This window comes from Aptenodytes patagonicus, chromosome W (assembly GCF_965638725.1).
Source record: "Aptenodytes patagonicus chromosome W, bAptPat1.pri.cur, whole genome shotgun sequence".
Classification (NCBI taxonomy): Eukaryota; Metazoa; Chordata; class Aves; order Sphenisciformes; family Spheniscidae; genus Aptenodytes; species Aptenodytes patagonicus.
The window spans coordinates 37192534-37211203 of record NC_134981.1 but is presented as its reverse complement, the minus strand read 5'-3'; the positions used below and the strand labels follow the sequence as shown (position 1 = coordinate 37211203).

General features: G+C 42.3%; 1 protein-coding gene and 1 long non-coding RNA gene across 2 annotated transcripts in view; one reads left to right on the top strand and one right to left on the bottom strand.

The window, feature by feature from the left end:
* Positions 1-18670, top strand: part of LOC143172022 (ras-related protein Rab-3C-like) — a 218220-nt gene that overhangs the window by 73230 nt on the left and 126320 nt on the right. The window contains exon 3 of the mRNA XM_076361237.1: positions 16740-16858. Coding sequence (XP_076217352.1) covers positions 16740-16858 — 119 coding nt within the window. The remainder of the gene's footprint in view (positions 1-16739; positions 16859-18670) is intronic.
* On the bottom strand, positions 2734-6910 carry LOC143172024 (uncharacterized). The gene is made up of 2 exons (XR_012997267.1): positions 6843-6910; positions 2734-3446 (listed from the first exon to the last, which is right to left on the bottom strand). It is a non-coding gene; the product is annotated as an uncharacterized LOC143172024 (long non-coding RNA).

Below are 18670 nucleotides of genomic sequence, written 5' to 3'. Positions count from 1 at the left end.
TGCCTGTAGAACAAAGATCCTTATCATAGCTTTGCTGGTTTTGTTTGTATATAACAAGTTTTTTCAGAATGGCTCTCTGTTGTCTCATTTTTTTCTGAAAAATATGAGAAAATTTGTATGGTCTGATTTACAAGTAAATAAAAATAATACAAATAGAAAGTTATTCAACTGATTTTTTCCCTAGTTGTAGTTACAAGCTGAGCTCCAATATTAATTTGCCTTTTAATTTTACTCAGAGAAATATACTTGCATTATTACATGAACTGCAAATGAGAATATTTTGTAAATTCATTATTTCCACTATACATTTTTGGAGCTGTACTTAACGTTTGATTCTGCAACACTCTTCATAAAATAAAAGAAAAAAAGATATCTTGAAAGTAAAACCTGAGCCTTTCCAGAAAGAGAAATCCTTCTTAAGACCTAACATGAAGTTTGGTTAAAATATAAAGTGGTACTTTAATTAATCTATTTTACTTTTGAAGAGAACACCAGGTCTCACTGATCTGACAGATGTTTTATAAAGTATGTTCAAAGATGGGGAAGAAGGACCAGAGGAATTGATCCTCACCTCCCCCAGAGCAGGACAGGCCACAATCAAAGTGAAGATAGGACAAGGAGAAAGCTGTAGCTTGTGGCAGGGAAAGAGGCCTGCACTAAAATGGCAGAGGGGCTCAAAACATGTATCCAGAACAGATGACAGCTGAGGTCAAACTACGCTGGGCTAGAAAGGAGGCAGTGATACCATGGCTTTGCTAAGCTTTGTGCTTTAAGAAGGCGTGGTAGCTGGACTGCAGAGAATGAGTTTTATGCGAGTCTTAAAAATAAAGAAGGAGAGAGAAGAAAGAACAGGAAAAGAGAAAAATAGAAAATGTAAAAGGAAATGAACTTCAGGCACAGTCACCAGCTGCATGGATAGAGTGAGAGGAAGCAAATCTGGCAGTAAAGTACTTTTACAACCCTGACTTGGACTTTCTGGGAGCCAACTATCCCTCTAGGGTAAGCTCTGCTCCACCTTCTGCCTGCTAGGACAGCCCTCCCAGGCCCATTTTACTAGCTGCATTTGGAATAATGCCTCTCCCCACTGCTCTGGCCTCAACTATTTCCAGCTGGCCCTGCCATGCTCCCGTATCCCTCCCATATGATGAATGAACTGTCAGCTGTGATTTTGGGGTGAGTTCTAAGGACTAGCATACAGCTCTAACAGATGTGTACTGGCAAGCTGAGTAGCTGGCTTTTCAAGCTTCAAAGGTTTTTTTTAATATACATATATATATTTCTACAAACACACGCACGCATGCACACATGCATACATACATATGTATATAAAAGAACAGAATTCCAGGGAAACCAAAGCCATGAGAAGTCTGGAAAGAGCTGCTGACAGGAGATAGGTACATAAGCAAAGACTGAGTTGGCAATATGCAGTGTTACATCTTTTGTACATACATTAGCTAAAGAAACTGTTTTGAACTGTGTTTTCCATTCCCAGTTGTAAATGTTCATATGTCTGTGTTTCTATGTGCCTAACACTTTCTGTTGGAAGTGCAGTTTGTTGAGATACGGTGCTCCCAGGATAGTCCAGCAGCTTTCCTCCCTTTCCTTTCTTTGTGCCCTGCCCAGTTGCTTCTGGTATAGACCCACAGCTGCTCTTCCTGGGTGGCTAGCAGCAGGCTTCAGGTGGGTTTACCCCTGTCCGCCCCCCGTCTCAGAGGATTCTTGGTATGGAATATCCCTTTGGTCAGTTGGGGTCAGCTGTCCCTTGCCCCTCCCTGAACAGCTCTCTTAATGTTTTTTTTTGTTTGTCATACTTTTCTTTTTATCCTTTCTTCCCTGAGATCCCAGAGATCCCTGAGGAAGGATCAGACGTCTTTTGTGCTGCTCTGAAAAGGGCCAGTTTAGATTTTCTGCCTTGAGTCCTTTTATGTATCAATAGGAGAAATTAGAAAAATATAGAGTCTCTTTGATGGAATATATAAATAACCTTTGGGAAGCAACAGCAGGAAAGAAACATGAAACTCATAAAGGAGCTGTAGTTCTTGATTGCTGTGCCAATTTTGTTTACCTTAACAGAAAATTTTGACCTGCAAAGTGAGAATTCACCCAATTCACATTTCTAATTTTATCTTTCTGTTTGTCTGTCTTCAAATGTTGTGGATGTGCAGCAGAGATATAGACACTGTCCTCCTCTACTGCTGCCAGTTTTTTGGCACATAACACAAGTTGTATTGTGATATGAGTAATACTTGTAATGTGGGGAAATGGATCTAAAATGATATTTGTATGTTTAGCATACAGGACAGAAATGCAGAGGCACAGAGTCACTTGAGTGTGCAAAAAAAATCAGTTTGTATTTTGCAGACTGAATTCCTTCATAACAGGCTCATTAAAAGTTCTTGCTGCCAAATGCTGTTTGCTTTCACCTTCAAAACTGTCTGCATTAAAAATGAGTAACTCCACTTGGAAGTTATCTACATAAAGTATTGTTCCTGTCAGTGGTGCAGTGCTAGGCAAGGGTGGGAGGGAGAGCACACACTCAGCAAATGAATTCAAGAAGGGCCTGATTTAACGTATTGCTCAAAAACATTGATATAGTCTAAGCTAGTATGGCACATTCTGGATGAAGTCTAGCTTAGCAGGACTTGACAGTAAGGGGGATTTACTTCTGCTAAGTTAACTCAGCTAACTGTCGTGCCATTTGCCAAAGCAGAGGGAAGGAGCAGTCACTCAATGTGAGGGATCAGCAGACTTCGTTTATTAGAATACAATCACTACACTTTATAGGTTCCTTAATTAGCTCATACATATTACAAAAGCCAAGCTCCTTATTGGTTAGTAGCCTAAATGCCAGCCTTTACATACACACCTTGTTTCTCCCAACATTTACATACACATCTTGTTTCTCCCAACACCCTGTTTCCTCCAGCTGCCGTTCCCTTTTGCTAACCACAACTTTCTTGTCGGCTTTATGCCGGAGTAAACAAGGTCAGTGTGTCCTTGCACTTTATTAGTTCTCACACCAGCTGTTTTCGCCACTTCTTGAGATCCTGCTGACTTATCAATTCTATGTTGACATGCCTCTGCTCAGCCAGCCAGTCTCCCACAATTCCCCCGTTTTTATTTTGGGCTAGCCAAGCGTCACTAGATATACGTGTTATTAATCGTTTAATACAAGACAAAGCACAACTAAACAACACTAATCCTATAATTACTATTATTAGTATTAATATTATGCTCTGAATTATTCCCTTTAACCACCCTCCTAGGCCTAGCCAATTAGTTAGCCCTTCTCATTGGTAGCTGCCGGCTGGTCTCGCCGATCTGTGCCTCCTCCTTATCCTGGGTGTTGTTCCGCTGTTGTTGTTCATCACGTAGTGAGGCTCCTTCTTCTGCTCAGGGAAGGATGGTCAAGGTCACCAGCCGTTTTTGTCAGCATATCCCTGCTACTGTTAAAAACATGGGTTGCTCAGGGATACTAGATCGTGCCCCTGCTGTACCAGCCACTCCTCCACAATTCCCCCTTCTTGTTTTTGAGCAACCCAGACTTGATTAACAATTTTCATAATTGCTTTCTTCACACAGCTAAAAATTATACAAGAGCATATACTTATTACTAATATAACAATTAAAATGCATAAGCTTTCTTTTATTAAACTTATTATCCAAGATGGCAGTTCCCCAAATATATTCTTAAGCCAGGTATCGAATAACCCGTGATCTTGTTGAATATTCTTGGTGTGGTCCTTTAACCATTGTAGCTGTTTGTGGATTGACTCCCCATGGTCAGACAGATTCATACAACACATCCCTTCAAAATCCTCACACCCATGTCCTTGTGCTAATAACAGAAAGTCAATAGCAGCTCTATTCTGTAAAATTGCATGATGGAAGCTATCCTGATCTGCAAGTAATTTTTCAATAAGCTCTGTTGTCATATCAGCCTGCTTTTTAGCCCAACAAGCTAATTTCCCTACCTCATTTAGGGCCCTCGCAGCTGCAGCACCTGGTACAAATAGTGAAAGGAAGACCTTTTCGGTGTCGCTAGGTAGAATTACGTCATCACGACAGTCTGGGGAAAGACCCGTGGCGGCTCTTTTTCGTCTTTGTTGCTGCTCTTTTCTTGTTACGGTTTTCCACCAATTTTGTCCCGGAGCCAGCAGGGTCAATTTTCCTAAGTAGCATGGCCCTCCTACAGCATTTGCTGGGATACCCTGCCAGGCCCTGTCCCCACATATTAAAAATACCTGTGGGGGCAACGCCTTTGGGGTACCATTGTTCCAGATCCCTATTCCTCCCTTTGTTTCCGCTCCAGCCGCTCGTAAAGCATAGCTGTTACCACTGTCATTGGTACCACAAAAATCGCCCGCATCCTGATACTTGTAGTAAGATGCGTGAGAGGTGACATTAGTCCACCCTGTCCAATTTCTTGCCTGGTAGAAGTGGATACCCGTCTGTAGGGGTCCCCCAAATATAAAACATGTCTGAGTCCAATTTTTAGATGTATTTCCAACTCGCATCGACCCTAATAGTTCCAACTCCTGGGGATTCCAGGGTAGCGAGTGATTTAATCCTTTTATCAAGTTAGCACTACAGTTGCTAGTTGCAGTCACATTAGTACAACTGCCAGTACTGAACCTGGCAAAGTCACCTTCCTTATATCCAGGCATACCTAACAAACAAGTCCTAAACGGCTCAGTTGCTGAGGCGAGGGAAAGGCAAAACGCGGGCTGCCCTGTTTTATTTGCCCAGGTTACCCACATATTTTCCCTTGGGTTAATGCGATGTATAGTTGCCGACCCTGGGATTATTAAGATTAGCCCAATTACGATCACATCTGCCTGGCTCAACATTTTCTCTTCTAGGCGAATTGCCTTTTTTTTTTTTTTTTTTTTTTTTTTATTTTTTATACAAACAATAATCAATTTGGCAGTTTCGTGAACTGTATTTCGTGTCCAGTGGTTATTAATATTCTATACAGCACTATTTCTTTCAGATAGCAAGTTTCAGATCACCTTTGTGCGCGCGTGCACCGGGCCCACCACTTCTTATCACAATGGTAACACTGACACAATACTCACGGTACACACTGTAGGCACTCTTTGTTTTTGTTTTTTTTGTTTGTTGGTTTTTTTTTTCTTTTTTTTTTTTCTCTCTCTCTTTTTTTTTCTCTCTCTTTTTTTTTTTTCTCTCTCTTTTTTTTTTCTTTTTTTTTTTTCTCTCTTTTTTTTTTTTTTTTTTTTTTTTTTTCACATATCGCCCCCCACAAGCGATCGACAAAATGACTATACGCTTCAGTGGCACCTTGCTGTACAGAACTAAAGGATGGAGTGGACGAACCGGGTAAGGCTAAAAAGGCTTCTAGCACCAGTTTGGCAGACAACTGCAACAAAGCAATAGGAAAAAACAACTGAGCATTAATATCATTAAACCTTCCCGTCCCCGTTATCATTTCCACGGTAATCCCATAGAGGGGATCCCCCTGCGTTTGATGCTGTGCCGCAGCACTTGCCGCCCGCCGTGACCATTCCGACCCCCACAACAAATACTGCGTAGGTGACAATAAAAGCCGCATAAGGTTTTGGCAGTCAGAAGGGCACATCAGGTCAGCCGAAAAAATCCAGATTACAATTTGACGTGAAGCTTCTGATTTTATCCCATACTGGGACACAGTGTTTTTTGCTTGCTGAAGGATTTTCCAATCGTGAGGTGCCCACTTATTGCCGTTATTCTCTTGCAGCACAGGAAAAGCACTCGCCCCCAAGCTGGATACCGCTTGCCACTGCCCGTCCAGCATAGCGTCTCTAGCCACTTCGCTCCAGCGTCTGGGCTGAACCGTCGCTGGTGGTCCAGAGAGGCAAGGGGGTAGGGATTCCCCTGATGCCCCGGACAGGTGTTCTATTCCTCCCCTCTGGGCTGTAATTGTTAAGTCCTGTAACTGTTGCACCACCTTCTTCAGGAGCTCATTAGTCTCAGCCATACTCTGTTCTTTGCTGTCACCCTGTGGCGGAGTAGACGCACCTGAAGAAACTCCTAGAGGCGGGGCTGTTGGCCACGGAGGGGTTAACGGAACCAGCCGCTCCTCCTCTCCGGGTCGTCGCTCTTCCGCGACCGCCTCAGGTGAAAGAGGGGCCCCGTTACCGCTAGTTTCTGCATCTTTGCAGTCCGTAAGCGGAGGGTACGTTTCAAGCAGTTCAGAAGCGCCATCACCCCCCAGAACACTATACTTGGCTTCCAAGGCAGTTCGTTTGGGGGTACCCGACATACCTCGGACTGCCGACGGCCCAAAGAACCGAAACAGTCCAGATGTTGTATTCTTCGGTCTATCAGGCAAGGGTTCTGGGGCTAGCATTTGAGTGGCTGCACAAGCCACCTTTCTTTCAGCTTTCATGGCTTTTAAAGTCTCTGACACAGACCTCCATAGTTCCCGCACTGTTTTAATCTCCTTCTTTGACTTTTCATCCCCCGCGATAGTCTGCTCCCACATAGTATTGCCAAGCTCTCGCCACTCAAGGTCAGAAAAAATAGTTTGACTGTCCTTAAAATGTCCCCAACGTTGTCCTAATCAACGCACATAATTGTTTTACCGTTGTCTCGATCCCTCTCTTGGAGAGGATGCTTACGAGCAACACAGCTGCCGCCTCTGTTTCCATGATAGCGGTCGCTCACTGGGAGGCAGTTGGCCAGACTGCTCCGTTATCAGTCCGTATTAGGATCTGAAAAAATTCCCCGGGCTACCCCATACTCTAACAGGTCAGTGAGTTCCTTCTTTAAATCTACCCCTTCTGTGCCCCGCTTCTCTAAGAAGCATTTGAGCAAGTTATACGCCGCTTGCCTGTTCATACCTTTAAAGAGCGCTCTATTGCAGCCTTTGCAGACTTCGGCGGCGCGTAGCTGGCGGGACAGCCTCTTTAGGTGCTCCCGGGTGCGGGGACGAATATCCCTTTCACCTCCTGCGCTGCTTACAGGACCGCACTTTAGTTCTCTACTGGCCGTGGCTTCCGGACTCCGCTATCGGGTCGCCGGGTCCCTGTTCGGGCGCCAAATGTCGTGCCATTTGCCAAAGCAGAGGGAAGGAGCAGTCACTCAATGTGAGGGATCAGCAGACTTCGTTTATTAGAATACAATCACTACACTTTATAGGTTCCTTAATTAGCTCATACATATTACAAAAGCCAAGCTCCTTATTGGTTAGTAGCCTAAATGCCAGCCTTTACATACACACCTTGTTTCTCCCAACATTTACATACACATCTTGTTTCTCCCAACACCCTGTTTCCTCCAGCTGCCGTTCCCTTTTGCTAACCACAACTTTCTTGTCGGCTTTATGCCGGAGTAAACAAGGTCAGTGTGTCCTTGCACTTTATTAGTTCTCACACCAGCTGTTTTCGCCACTTCTTGAGATCCTGCTGACTTATCAATTCTATGTTGACATGCCTCTGCTCAGCCAGCCAGTCTCCCACAATTCCCCCGTTTTTATTTTGGGCTAGCCAAGCGTCACTAGATATACGTGTTATTAATCGTTTAATACAAGACAAAGCACAACTAAACAACACTAATCCTATAATTACTATTATTAGTATTAATATTATGCTCTGAATTATTCCCTTTAACCACCCTCCTAGGCCTAGCCAATTAGTTAGCCCTTCTCATTGGTAGCTGCCGGCTGGTCTCGCCGATCTGTGCCTCCTCCTTATCCTGGGTGTTGTTCCGCTGTTGTTGTTCATCACGTAGTGAGGCTCCTTCTTCTGCTCAGGGAAGGATGGTCAAGGTCACCAGCCGTTTTTGTCAGCATATCCCTGCTACTGTTAAAAACATGGGTTGCTCAGGGATACTAGATCGTGCCCCTGCTGTACCAGCCACTCCTCCACAATTCCCCCTTCTTGTTTTTGAGCAACCCAGACTTGATTAACAATTTTCATAATTGCTTTCTTCACACAGCTAAAAATTATACAAGAGCATATACTTATTACTAATATAACAATTAAAATGCATAAGCTTTCTTTTATTAAACTTATTATCCAAGATGGCAGTTCCCCAAATATATTCTTAAGCCAGGTATCGAATAACCCGTGATCTTGTTGAATATTCTTGGTGTGGTCCTTTAACCATTGTAGCTGTTTGTGGATTGACTCCCCATGGTCAGACAGATTCATACAACACATCCCTTCAAAATCCTCACACCCATGTCCTTGTGCTAATAACAGAAAGTCAATAGCAGCTCTATTCTGTAAAATTGCATGATGGAAGCTATCCTGATCTGCAAGTAATTTTTCAATAAGCTCTGTTGTCATATCAGCCTGCTTTTTAGCCCAACAAGCTAATTTCCCTACCTCATTTAGGGCCCTCGCAGCTGCAGCACCTGGTACAAATAGTGAAAGGAAGACCTTTTCGGTGTCGCTAGGTAGAATTACGTCATCACGACAGTCTGGGGAAAGACCCGTGGTGGCTCTTTTTCGTCTTTGTTGCTGCTCTTTTCTTGTTACGGTTTTCCACCAATTTTGTCCCGGAGCCAGCAGGGTCAATTTTCCTAAGTAGCATGGCCCTCCTACAGCATTTGCTGGGATACCCTGCCAGGCCCTGTCCCCACATATTAAAAATACCTGTGGGGGCAACGCCTTTGGGGTACCATTGTTCCAGATCCCTATTCCTCCCTTTGTTTCCGCTCCAGCCGCTCGTAAAGCATAGCTGTTACCACTGTCATTGGTACCACAAAAATCGCCCGCATCCTGATACTTGTAGTAAGATGCGTGAGAGGTGACATTAGTCCACCCTGTCCAATTTCTTGCCTGGTAGAAGTGGATACCCGTCTGTAGGGGTCCCCCAAATATAAAACATGTCTGAGTCCAATTTTTAGATGTATTTCCAACTCGCATCGACCCTAATAGTTCCAACTCCTGGGGATTCCAGGGTAGCGAGTGATTTAATCCTTTTATCAAGTTAGCACTACAGTTGCTAGTTGCAGTCACATTAGTACAACTGCCAGTACTGAACCTGGCAAAGTCACCTTCCTTATATCCAGGCATACCTAACAAACAAGTCCTAAACGGCTCAGTTGCTGAGGCGAGGGAAAGGCAAAACGCGGGCTGCCCTGTTTTATTTGCCCAGGTTACCCACATATTTTCCCTTGGGTTAATGCGATGTATAGTTGCCGACCCTGGGATTATTAAGATTAGCCCAATTACGATCACATCTGCCTGGCTCAACATTTTCTCTTCTAGGCGAATTGCCTTTTTTTTTTTTTTTTTTTTTTTTTTATTTTTTATACAAACAATAATCAATTTGGCAGTTTCGTGAACTGTATTTCGTGTCCAGTGGTTATTAATATTCTATACAGCACTATTTCTTTCAGATAGCAAGTTTCAGATCACCTTTGTGCGCGCGTGCACCGGGCCCACCACTTCTTATCACAATGGTAACACTGACACAATACTCACGGTACACACTGTAGGCACTCTTTGTTTTTGTTTTTTTTGTTTGTTGGTTTTTTTTTTCTTTTTTTTTTTTCTCTCTCTCTTTTTTTTTCTCTCTCTTTTTTTTTTTTCTCTCTCTTTTTTTTTTCTTTTTTTTTTTTCTCTCTTTTTTTTTTTTTTTTTTTTTTTTTTTCACATATCGCCCCCCACAAGCGATCGACAAAATGACTATACGCTTCAGTGGCACCTTGCTGTACAGAACTAAAGGATGGAGTGGACGAACCGGGTAAGGCTAAAAAGGCTTCTAGCACCAGTTTGGCAGACAACTGCAACAAAGCAATAGGAAAAAACAACTGAGCATTAATATCATTAAACCTTCCCGTCCCCGTTATCATTTCCACGGTAATCCCATAGAGGGGATCCCCCTGCGTTTGATGCTGTGCCGCAGCACTTGCCGCCCGCCGTGACCATTCCGACCCCCACAACAAATACTGCGTAGGTGACAATAAAAGCCGCATAAGGTTTTGGCAGTCAGAAGGGCACATCAGGTCAGCCGAAAAAATCCAGATTACAATTTGACGTGAAGCTTCTGATTTTATCCCATACTGGGACACAGTGTTTTTTGCTTGCTGAAGGATTTTCCAATCGTGAGGTGCCCACTTATTGCCGTTATTCTCTTGCAGCACAGGAAAAGCACTCGCCCCCAAGCTGGATACCGCTTGCCACTGCCCGTCCAGCATAGCGTCTCTAGCCACTTCGCTCCAGCGTCTGGGCTGAACCGTCGCTGGTGGTCCAGAGAGGCAAGGGGGTAGGGATTCCCCTGATGCCCCGGACAGGTGTTCTATTCCTCCCCTCTGGGCTGTAATTGTTAAGTCCTGTAACTGTTGCACCACCTTCTTCAGGAGCTCATTAGTCTCAGCCATACTCTGTTCTTTGCTGTCACCCTGTGGCGGAGTAGACGCACCTGAAGAAACTCCTAGAGGCGGGGCTGTTGGCCACGGAGGGGTTAACGGAACCAGCCGCTCCTCCTCTCCGGGTCGTCGCTCTTCCGCGACCGCCTCAGGTGAAAGAGGGGCCCCGTTACCGCTAGTTTCTGCATCTTTGCAGTCCGTAAGCGGAGGGTACGTTTCAAGCAGTTCAGAAGCGCCATCACCCCCCAGAACACTATACTTGGCTTCCAAGGCAGTTCGTTTGGGGGTACCCGACATACCTCGGACTGCCGACGGCCCAAAGAACCGAAACAGTCCAGATGTTGTATTCTTCGGTCTATCAGGCAAGGGTTCTGGGGCTAGCATTTGAGTGGCTGCACAAGCCACCTTTCTTTCAGCTTTCATGGCTTTTAAAGTCTCTGACACAGACCTCCATAGTTCCCGCACTGTTTTAATCTCCTTCTTTGACTTTTCATCCCCCGCGATAGTCTGCTCCCACATAGTATTGCCAAGCTCTCGCCACTCAAGGTCAGAAAAAATAGTTTGACTGTCCTTAAAATGTCCCCAACGTTGTCCTAATCAACGCACATAATTGTTTTACCGTTGTCTCGATCCCTCTCTTGGAGAGGATGCTTACGAGCAACACAGCTGCCGCCTCTGTTTCCATGATAGCGGTCGCTCACTGGGAGGCAGTTGGCCAGACTGCTCCGTTATCAGTCCGTATTAGGATCTGAAAAAATTCCCCGGGCTACCCCATACTCTAACAGGTCAGTGAGTTCCTTCTTTAAATCTACCCCTTCTGTGCCCCGCTTCTCTAAGAAGCATTTGAGCAAGTTATACGCCGCTTGCCTGTTCATACCTTTAAAGAGCGCTCTATTGCAGCCTTTGCAGACTTCGGCGGCGCGTAGCTGGCGGGACAGCCTCTTTAGGTGCTCCCGGGTGCGGGGACGAATATCCCTTTCACCTCCTGCGCTGCTTACAGGACCGCACTTTAGTTCTCTACTGGCCGTGGCTTCCGGACTCCGCTATCGGGTCGCCGGGTCCCTGTTCGGGCGCCAAATGTCGTGCCATTTGCCAAAGCAGAGGGAAGGAGCAGTCACTCAATGTGAGGGATCAGCAGACTTCGTTTATTAGAATACAATCACTACACTTTATAGGTTCCTTAATTAGCTCATACATATTACAAAAGCCAAGCTCCTTATTGGTTAGTAGCCTAAATGCCAGCCTTTACATACACACCTTGTTTCTCCCAACATTTACATACACATCTTGTTTCTCCCAACACCCTGTTTCCTCCAGCTGCCGTTCCCTTTTGCTAACCACAACTTTCTTGTCGGCTTTATGCCGGAGTAAACAAGGTCAGTGTGTCCTTGCACTTTATTAGTTCTCACACCAGCTGTTTTCGCCACTTCTTGAGATCCTGCTGACTTATCAATTCTATGTTGACATGCCTCTGCTCAGCCAGCCAGTCTCCCACAGCTAACCATACTTTGCAAGCCTAAATAGTTACTATTTTCAAGATTACTATCAGAGCCTTGGTTTCTCTGTTTTGTGTTTTGAAACTTTCCAGCCCCATAAACTCTTAACTTCATGTGGAATATGGGTTCTTCTAGAATCAGTTAGCTCGCTATTTCTAAGTGTTTCTACTTGCGCAGATGGCTATTACATTATATCTCTCCATTCCTCTGTGAGCATTGTTGTCAGCAGCTGGTGCATTCTCCATACACTAAGGCCTTCAATGGTATGGCAGTTACGTGGTAATAATGAGAATCTGTAGGAAATTTCCCATAATGTTATTAAAGGATGGTTTCAAGGGAGAAGCACATGACAAAAACCTGGTTCATGTGGTTACTGTAAAAATAACTAGTGTATCTTCACTTTAAGCTTTATTGTACTGTCAAATTCACAGCTTTAAGTTTAACTCAAATGAACAGCCAAGGTAATCTAGAATTATCTATCTCCAGATCCTATTTGATACATGAGACAGGACAGTTGGCCAAATATGTACCAGATTGCTATCTTCATCCTGAGCCAGAAATAGATATTTTGCACTCAATCTATACCTCTACCATTCCTCTTTCACTCCCTACAGATATACATGCCCTATTCAAGACCTTTACTGGTCCTTTTGGCTATCAAATTTCTGGCAAAAAGCAATGAATTTTTGTAATATGAAATTATACATATCAGGATCTGGAGCATAAAAATGTTTGCAAATACCTAATTTCAATCATAGGTGAAAAAATTAAGAAAAAAAAAAAACAACAAACAAAACATACTAGAGACATCAGAGCACACAAGGCCAAACTGGGCAAGTCTCATAGTCTTCCAAATACTCAGGACCACGGGCTATTAGCCAGCATGCTGCATGCAATGCTCAGAAGCTGGATAATTTCTAAAGTACTATGTCCACTAAACCTCATTGTTCTGTGATTTAATATCTAAAATCTGGTGCCTATTAAAAAGATTCACTAAGATAGGATCACCTAACCAGAAGCTAATGGAATTGTGGGAGCTTTATTAAAAACAGAATTTATGAAAGTGAATATAATATTTTAAAATATTCCTTGCAGCTGCTGAGACTCTTTTTGTTTTGTTTTGATTTAGTTTTGTAAAATATCCCTTTTTGTCTTCTGTGCATGGAACTTTTCATAAAGCATTCCCTCACTGCCATTCATTCCCTTCTGCTTTTCCACTCTACTTCTTTAATGAACAGTCAGTTGTCCTTATCAGACATTACCTACATGAATGAAAAGGCCCCCAAGATGATCTGTGTGTCTTCTTTTCTACCCATCAAAGATGGAAATGAACTGCCTTGGTTAAAATGCCAGTCAATAACATGTCAAATTTTATTCTTCCTCAGGCTTATTTTATTTAGTTTGCTTAGAAGTAAACATCATTCAGTGCAAAATACAGATGTTATATTTCAGAATTTAAACCTAAAAAGATGGTCATCAGATCAATTCCATGATCTTGTAAAAAGGACTTAAGATAACATAGCAGCAGCCAGTAACCATACCTAAATTGGAAAAGGTTTTCTTCAAGTACAAGTATAAACCAGTACCTGAGGATAAAAATCATAGTGATTTGCAGATATAAATATGATGAAATATGGAAATTAGTTCTTTTCTGCTCAGTTCTTCCATAAGAATAAAAGCTAATAAGCAGAGAGAAAGGCCACTTACATTGTTGCATTATCTGTTTCAAATAAATTAAATCATTGTAATAAAAATAATGTTGAATATTAAAGTATTTGATGTTTCTAATGTGCTATTTCTCCTGACAAATTATATTTTAGTTCCTTAAAGGTCACACAAATGGAGCTGTCTTTAGGGTATTTATTAATATATTCTAGTTAGAATACAAAGGAGTTGCTTATGAATGTGTGGAACACAAAAGTTTTGACAACATTGATTACTGATATTTGGGTTCATTTCTTACATGATCATAAACACTCTACTGCAGAATTTGTATGTTAGGCCAATTAAAATTTCAGTTGCTTCCTTATAGCAAGTGAATTGAAAATAATACCAACAGGAATGTGATTATCGACATTTGAAACTAATAAACTCCACTTTATTCATGGTCACCCATCTATGCCATACACTGAAATACCACTTCAGAAAATCTTCTTTATTATCATCACATTAACATAGCATTAGCTACAGCCACATATTAGATGCCTGAATTGAGAGCAACCCCAAATACCTGGTTCCTTCCCTGACTGACCCAAACCAAATGCCTAGGTCCAGAAGAGCATCTCCTATCCCAAATTCAGTCAATGTTTGGATCCTCATCTGCAGCTTCATTTCCCTTTGTGTAAAATGATTTAAGAACTTTTATCTTGATTTGTCTTCCTTCACACTCATTTTTTTCTCTGTAATCAAGAATGCCTAAGCCCATACTAACTCCCTTTAACACTGCGCAGTAGTAGAGACACCAAAGTAGTTGGTGTCTTGGATAGGAAGCCTCACTGACTTACTGCTTTATTGCTAGGGCTGTTCACTCTTATCTGCAGACAGGCTTCAGTGGAAATCACCCGCAGCAAAATAAGGTTTGCTTCAGTAGCAGTGGGCTCCTGCTTGTCATACCATCATATTTCCAACCATACATGTCTCTGACAAACAAGCAGATAGACACTGACAAAACTTGTTTGAAAATCATCTCTCTTCTGTACAGAAAGGCTGTGTTGTGTGCTTGCTATAGGCCATATTTTCCTTCTGTCCCTCCCAGCTCTTTTCTCTAATATCAAATCAAATAAATTAAGCCAGCAAAACATGTGAGAGTAAACCTTATTTCATAAAAGAAATACAAAGAAATGGTTTTAAATAGACAGGTGATATTTCTTCTGCTAATAAATTATTTTACTCAACATTTCAATGGTACTTTCCTCTTATTTACAGACTATGACCTACTGAGAAAGAACTGACCTCCGAGTATTAGAATATGCACAGGCTTAGCGCAAGAGTCTTAATACCTTAATATTCAGTAATACCACCAGAAAATTTGGGAGCAGTTCTGTTAATGCAGCTATCTAGCCTCCAGACCACAGTTGGTATAGGCTTGGCCAGCTGAGAGTATAAGCAGAAAAAGTTTAGGTCTGTCTGGCCTTTCCTGCAAAGACATAGCCTAACCTCCTGTGAGACCTATTAGGATCTAACTTCTACATTAGCTTTCTGTCTTGGATCAGTGAAACTACATCAAAGCAGTAGCAGCTGTAATCCAGAATGAACTGAATCCATATATTTTACCTAAGACATTGTTTGGTTTCAGTAACTGGCTTTGTTATGTTTCTTATTCTGCAAGTGATTTCTGATGTATGTAGAATCTCCTTTTTTTACTTTGTTTACGAGATGAATGATTGTCGTGGTTTAACCCCAGCTGGCAACTAAGCACCACACAGCCGCTCACTCACTCCCTCCCTCCCAGTGGGATGGGGGAGAGAATTGGAAGAGTAAAAATGAGAAAACTCGTGGGTTGAGATAAAGACAGTTTAACAGGTAAAGCAAAAGACGCGCACACAAGCAAAGCAAAACAAGGAATTCATTCACTACTTCCCATCGGCAGGCAGGTGTTCAGCCATCTCCAGGAAAGCAGGGCTCCATCACGTGTAACGGTTACTTGGGAAGACAAACGCCATCACTCCGAACGTCCCCCCCTTCCTCCTTCTTCCCCCATCTTTATATGCTGAGCATGACATCATATGGTATGGAATATCCCTTTGGTCAGTTGTGGTCAGCTGTCCCAGCTATGTCCCCTCCCAGCCTACTTGCTGGTGGGGTGGGGTGAGAAGCAGAAAAGGCCTTGACTCTGTGTAAGCACTGCTCAGCAATAATGAAAACATCCCTGTGTTATCAACACTGTTTCCAGCACAAATCCAAACCATAGCCCCTTACCAGCTACTGTGAAGAAAATTAACTCTATCCCAGCCAAAACCAGCACAACGATATATGTGTAAAGAAGGCGGCCCACTTAATCTATTTTTCTCTTATTCACAAGGCAGTACTACTAGCCCAGGAACCATTTCAGAAAACAATCAAAATAAAACATTATCTATCACTGGTTATTTCTCTCTCTCTGTAGGAAGACAAATTAATTAAATTTGTCCATATTGTAAAGTAAACTATTTCTTATCCAGTCAAAAAATCTGAAATAATGAAGTTAAGTTTCAAAGTCTGTTAAAATTGAATATGCACAGATGATCTGTTAGACAGTTACACGATTGCACTGAAATGTTATGTATGTTTCATCTAAAGCTTTTAATGTTTATAGTTTAAAAATGTTAAATAGGTATGTTGGAACAGGGAATAGTTATGCATTTCTTGTATTTTAGTTATTGCTGGTGTCTCACAATCTTAGTACAGACATGGGTGGTTATTATAGACATTGCATATAAATGCAGTAACAGGTAGTTCCTGCCCTGAAGATTTTTTAATGGAAATAAATAAAGAAAGGAGTAGGAGAAAGGAAGACTTACATTTCTCACTTTAAAGGCAGGAGGATGAGATACAGAGAATGAGGGAGAAAACTGGTTTGAGGTAAGGGACTGCTAGCAAACTCCAAGGCAGGAGCAGGAGACAAGGTTCTCACACGGCTCTCAGGTTGTTGCATGATACGAATCAGTGAATGACTCCTGTTCTATGACCTGACACAGGGCCATGCCTTTCTGCTTCTCTCCGCTCTCACCTCATGACAGAATGGATGTGTCCCTCCTATTATGATCCAGCACAGAACTCTCCTTTTTCCTGTTATTCTCAATTTTCTCTCCCTTGATTAGTTTTATGAGTAGGATTGCAGAGTTGTACAATGACTGTTGTCAGAGTTTTCTTCCTATTTTAAAAGAAAAAGAAATTGTCATTTTATTTGCAACATGTAAACCTTTTGTTTCTTATTGTTTCAGGACACAGCAGGTCAGGAGAGATACAGAACAATTACCACAGCTTACTACCGGGGTGCAATGGGCTTCATTTTAATGTATGACATCACGAATGAAGAATCCTTCAATGCTGTGCAGGATTGGTAAGTAAAACTTGGAATTCATATTAAATATCACAGTGAATATTTGATATCACTCACTTGCTGTGCCCAAGCATTCCTATACCCAAGCATAGGGGTTTTCTTTGGTTTTTTTTTTTGTGGAAAGACAATGATTACTTTAAAATGTGTTGCATATAATTCATTGTAACCATTATGTTTTCTGTGATTTCAGTTAATGTGGGTTATTTATACCACTAAAACCAGCAACATGCTAGCATGGAGAGTAACTGCTGAGTTACTAGAAAGTGTTTCCATAGTTCATGAAAAGAAAGGGATTCCATATGTGGGGGGTGTCTTTTGATTTAATTTTTCATCATTTTGCTTTTAACCGTACCTGGTTAGACATTATGGTGTCAGTCTTGTGCCTCAAGTGTAAAGATGATGAGCAAACTTCATCAGAATAGTAGAACCTAAAATGGCTGGTACTCATATTACCACGTATTTTGTGAATGTCAAGATGTCTCCACAGAAGTGTGTCATTTTAATCAGACATGGGTCAGTCAGGATCCAAACAATTTAAGGCTTTTTCAAATAAAGCTGGCCCAAAAGGAAAGCTAGAGTTAATCTCAGTGGTCTCTTCCTTTACGAGTTATTTTAATATCTGAGAGCCTTCCTAGCAGTCCTCTGAGTGATATGAATAGCATTTATCATGTGTGCTCCATGTGCTCTCTTGCATGGGAGAACTGTGTTTGAGAGAGGATTTTGTTCAGTTTGTGTGATTTGTTCAGTACGTTTCTTTGGCTTTTTTGTTATTTTAAATATACACTACTGTGTACTTTTTTCAGGACAGGCAAGGTCAGAAACCTGTTTCACACTTGAAGTAAAAGGCAGTGATGTTGTGATGCCTGTTTCTAATGGAAATAGTTGCTCAGCCTCAGACTCTCCAAGAAAAAAATCTTTCTCTCTTTCACACTCTTCTAATTGTTATTGTGGTAATAAAGTGCCACTGAACCCATGGAGCAGCTTCCGTCTCTACACCTGGAGGTTTCTTGGTCTGTATACGCTGAGCCTGGTCATTCAGCACTTTGAAAATAAGAACTGAGAACCTTAGCTTGATTCTGCTCTACAAGAAATGGGATCTTGGGTTGCCTAACATTTCCTGTGTAAGCGCTAGGGATGTAGTCATTCACACTCCTCCAGGGGAAAGGGACAACTCCAGAGTGTGTCCCACCTTCTTCTCCCCATCAGTTATCTGTATGACTCTACACTGAATTGCTCTTACAAGTGTCTCCATTTACTAGAGAATCAATAAGCTTGCATGACTAGTATAGACCAGACAATTAGCTTTTGGACAAGTGAATTTATCTGAGAGGAGTCTTTGCTTGATACTCAAAGGGGAAGACACATTTGCTCACTGTGACTTGTTATGCCAAAGGGATGTTCTGCCCATTTTGTACAAGCTGGAGGTATCATGCTGAGGGCTTGCTATTACACAGTTGTGAGTACTGCTCTGTTCAACAGCATGAGACAGAATCTCCTACCTAACAGGAGGTAGCTGAAAGTCTTATTTGTAGATGCTGCTGTGAAAGTTTAGCAAAACCAGGGAATCAAGGAGTACACCCAACCTCCCAGCTGAACCTGCAATTGTGCCTGCCAGCACCACTGCTTCCTAGGCCTGCGAGCTGAAGCACTTTCTTGCTTTGCCTCTGCTGTCCTTTGTCTCTGCTGTCCTTTGTCCATAGGCTGATTCCATTCAAGCACTGGGTTAACTGGGTGATAATGGCTGTCTGGGACCAGCTGTAATCTGCAAATCTCATTACCTCATCTCTGGGCAAACCAGATCGCATGCCATGT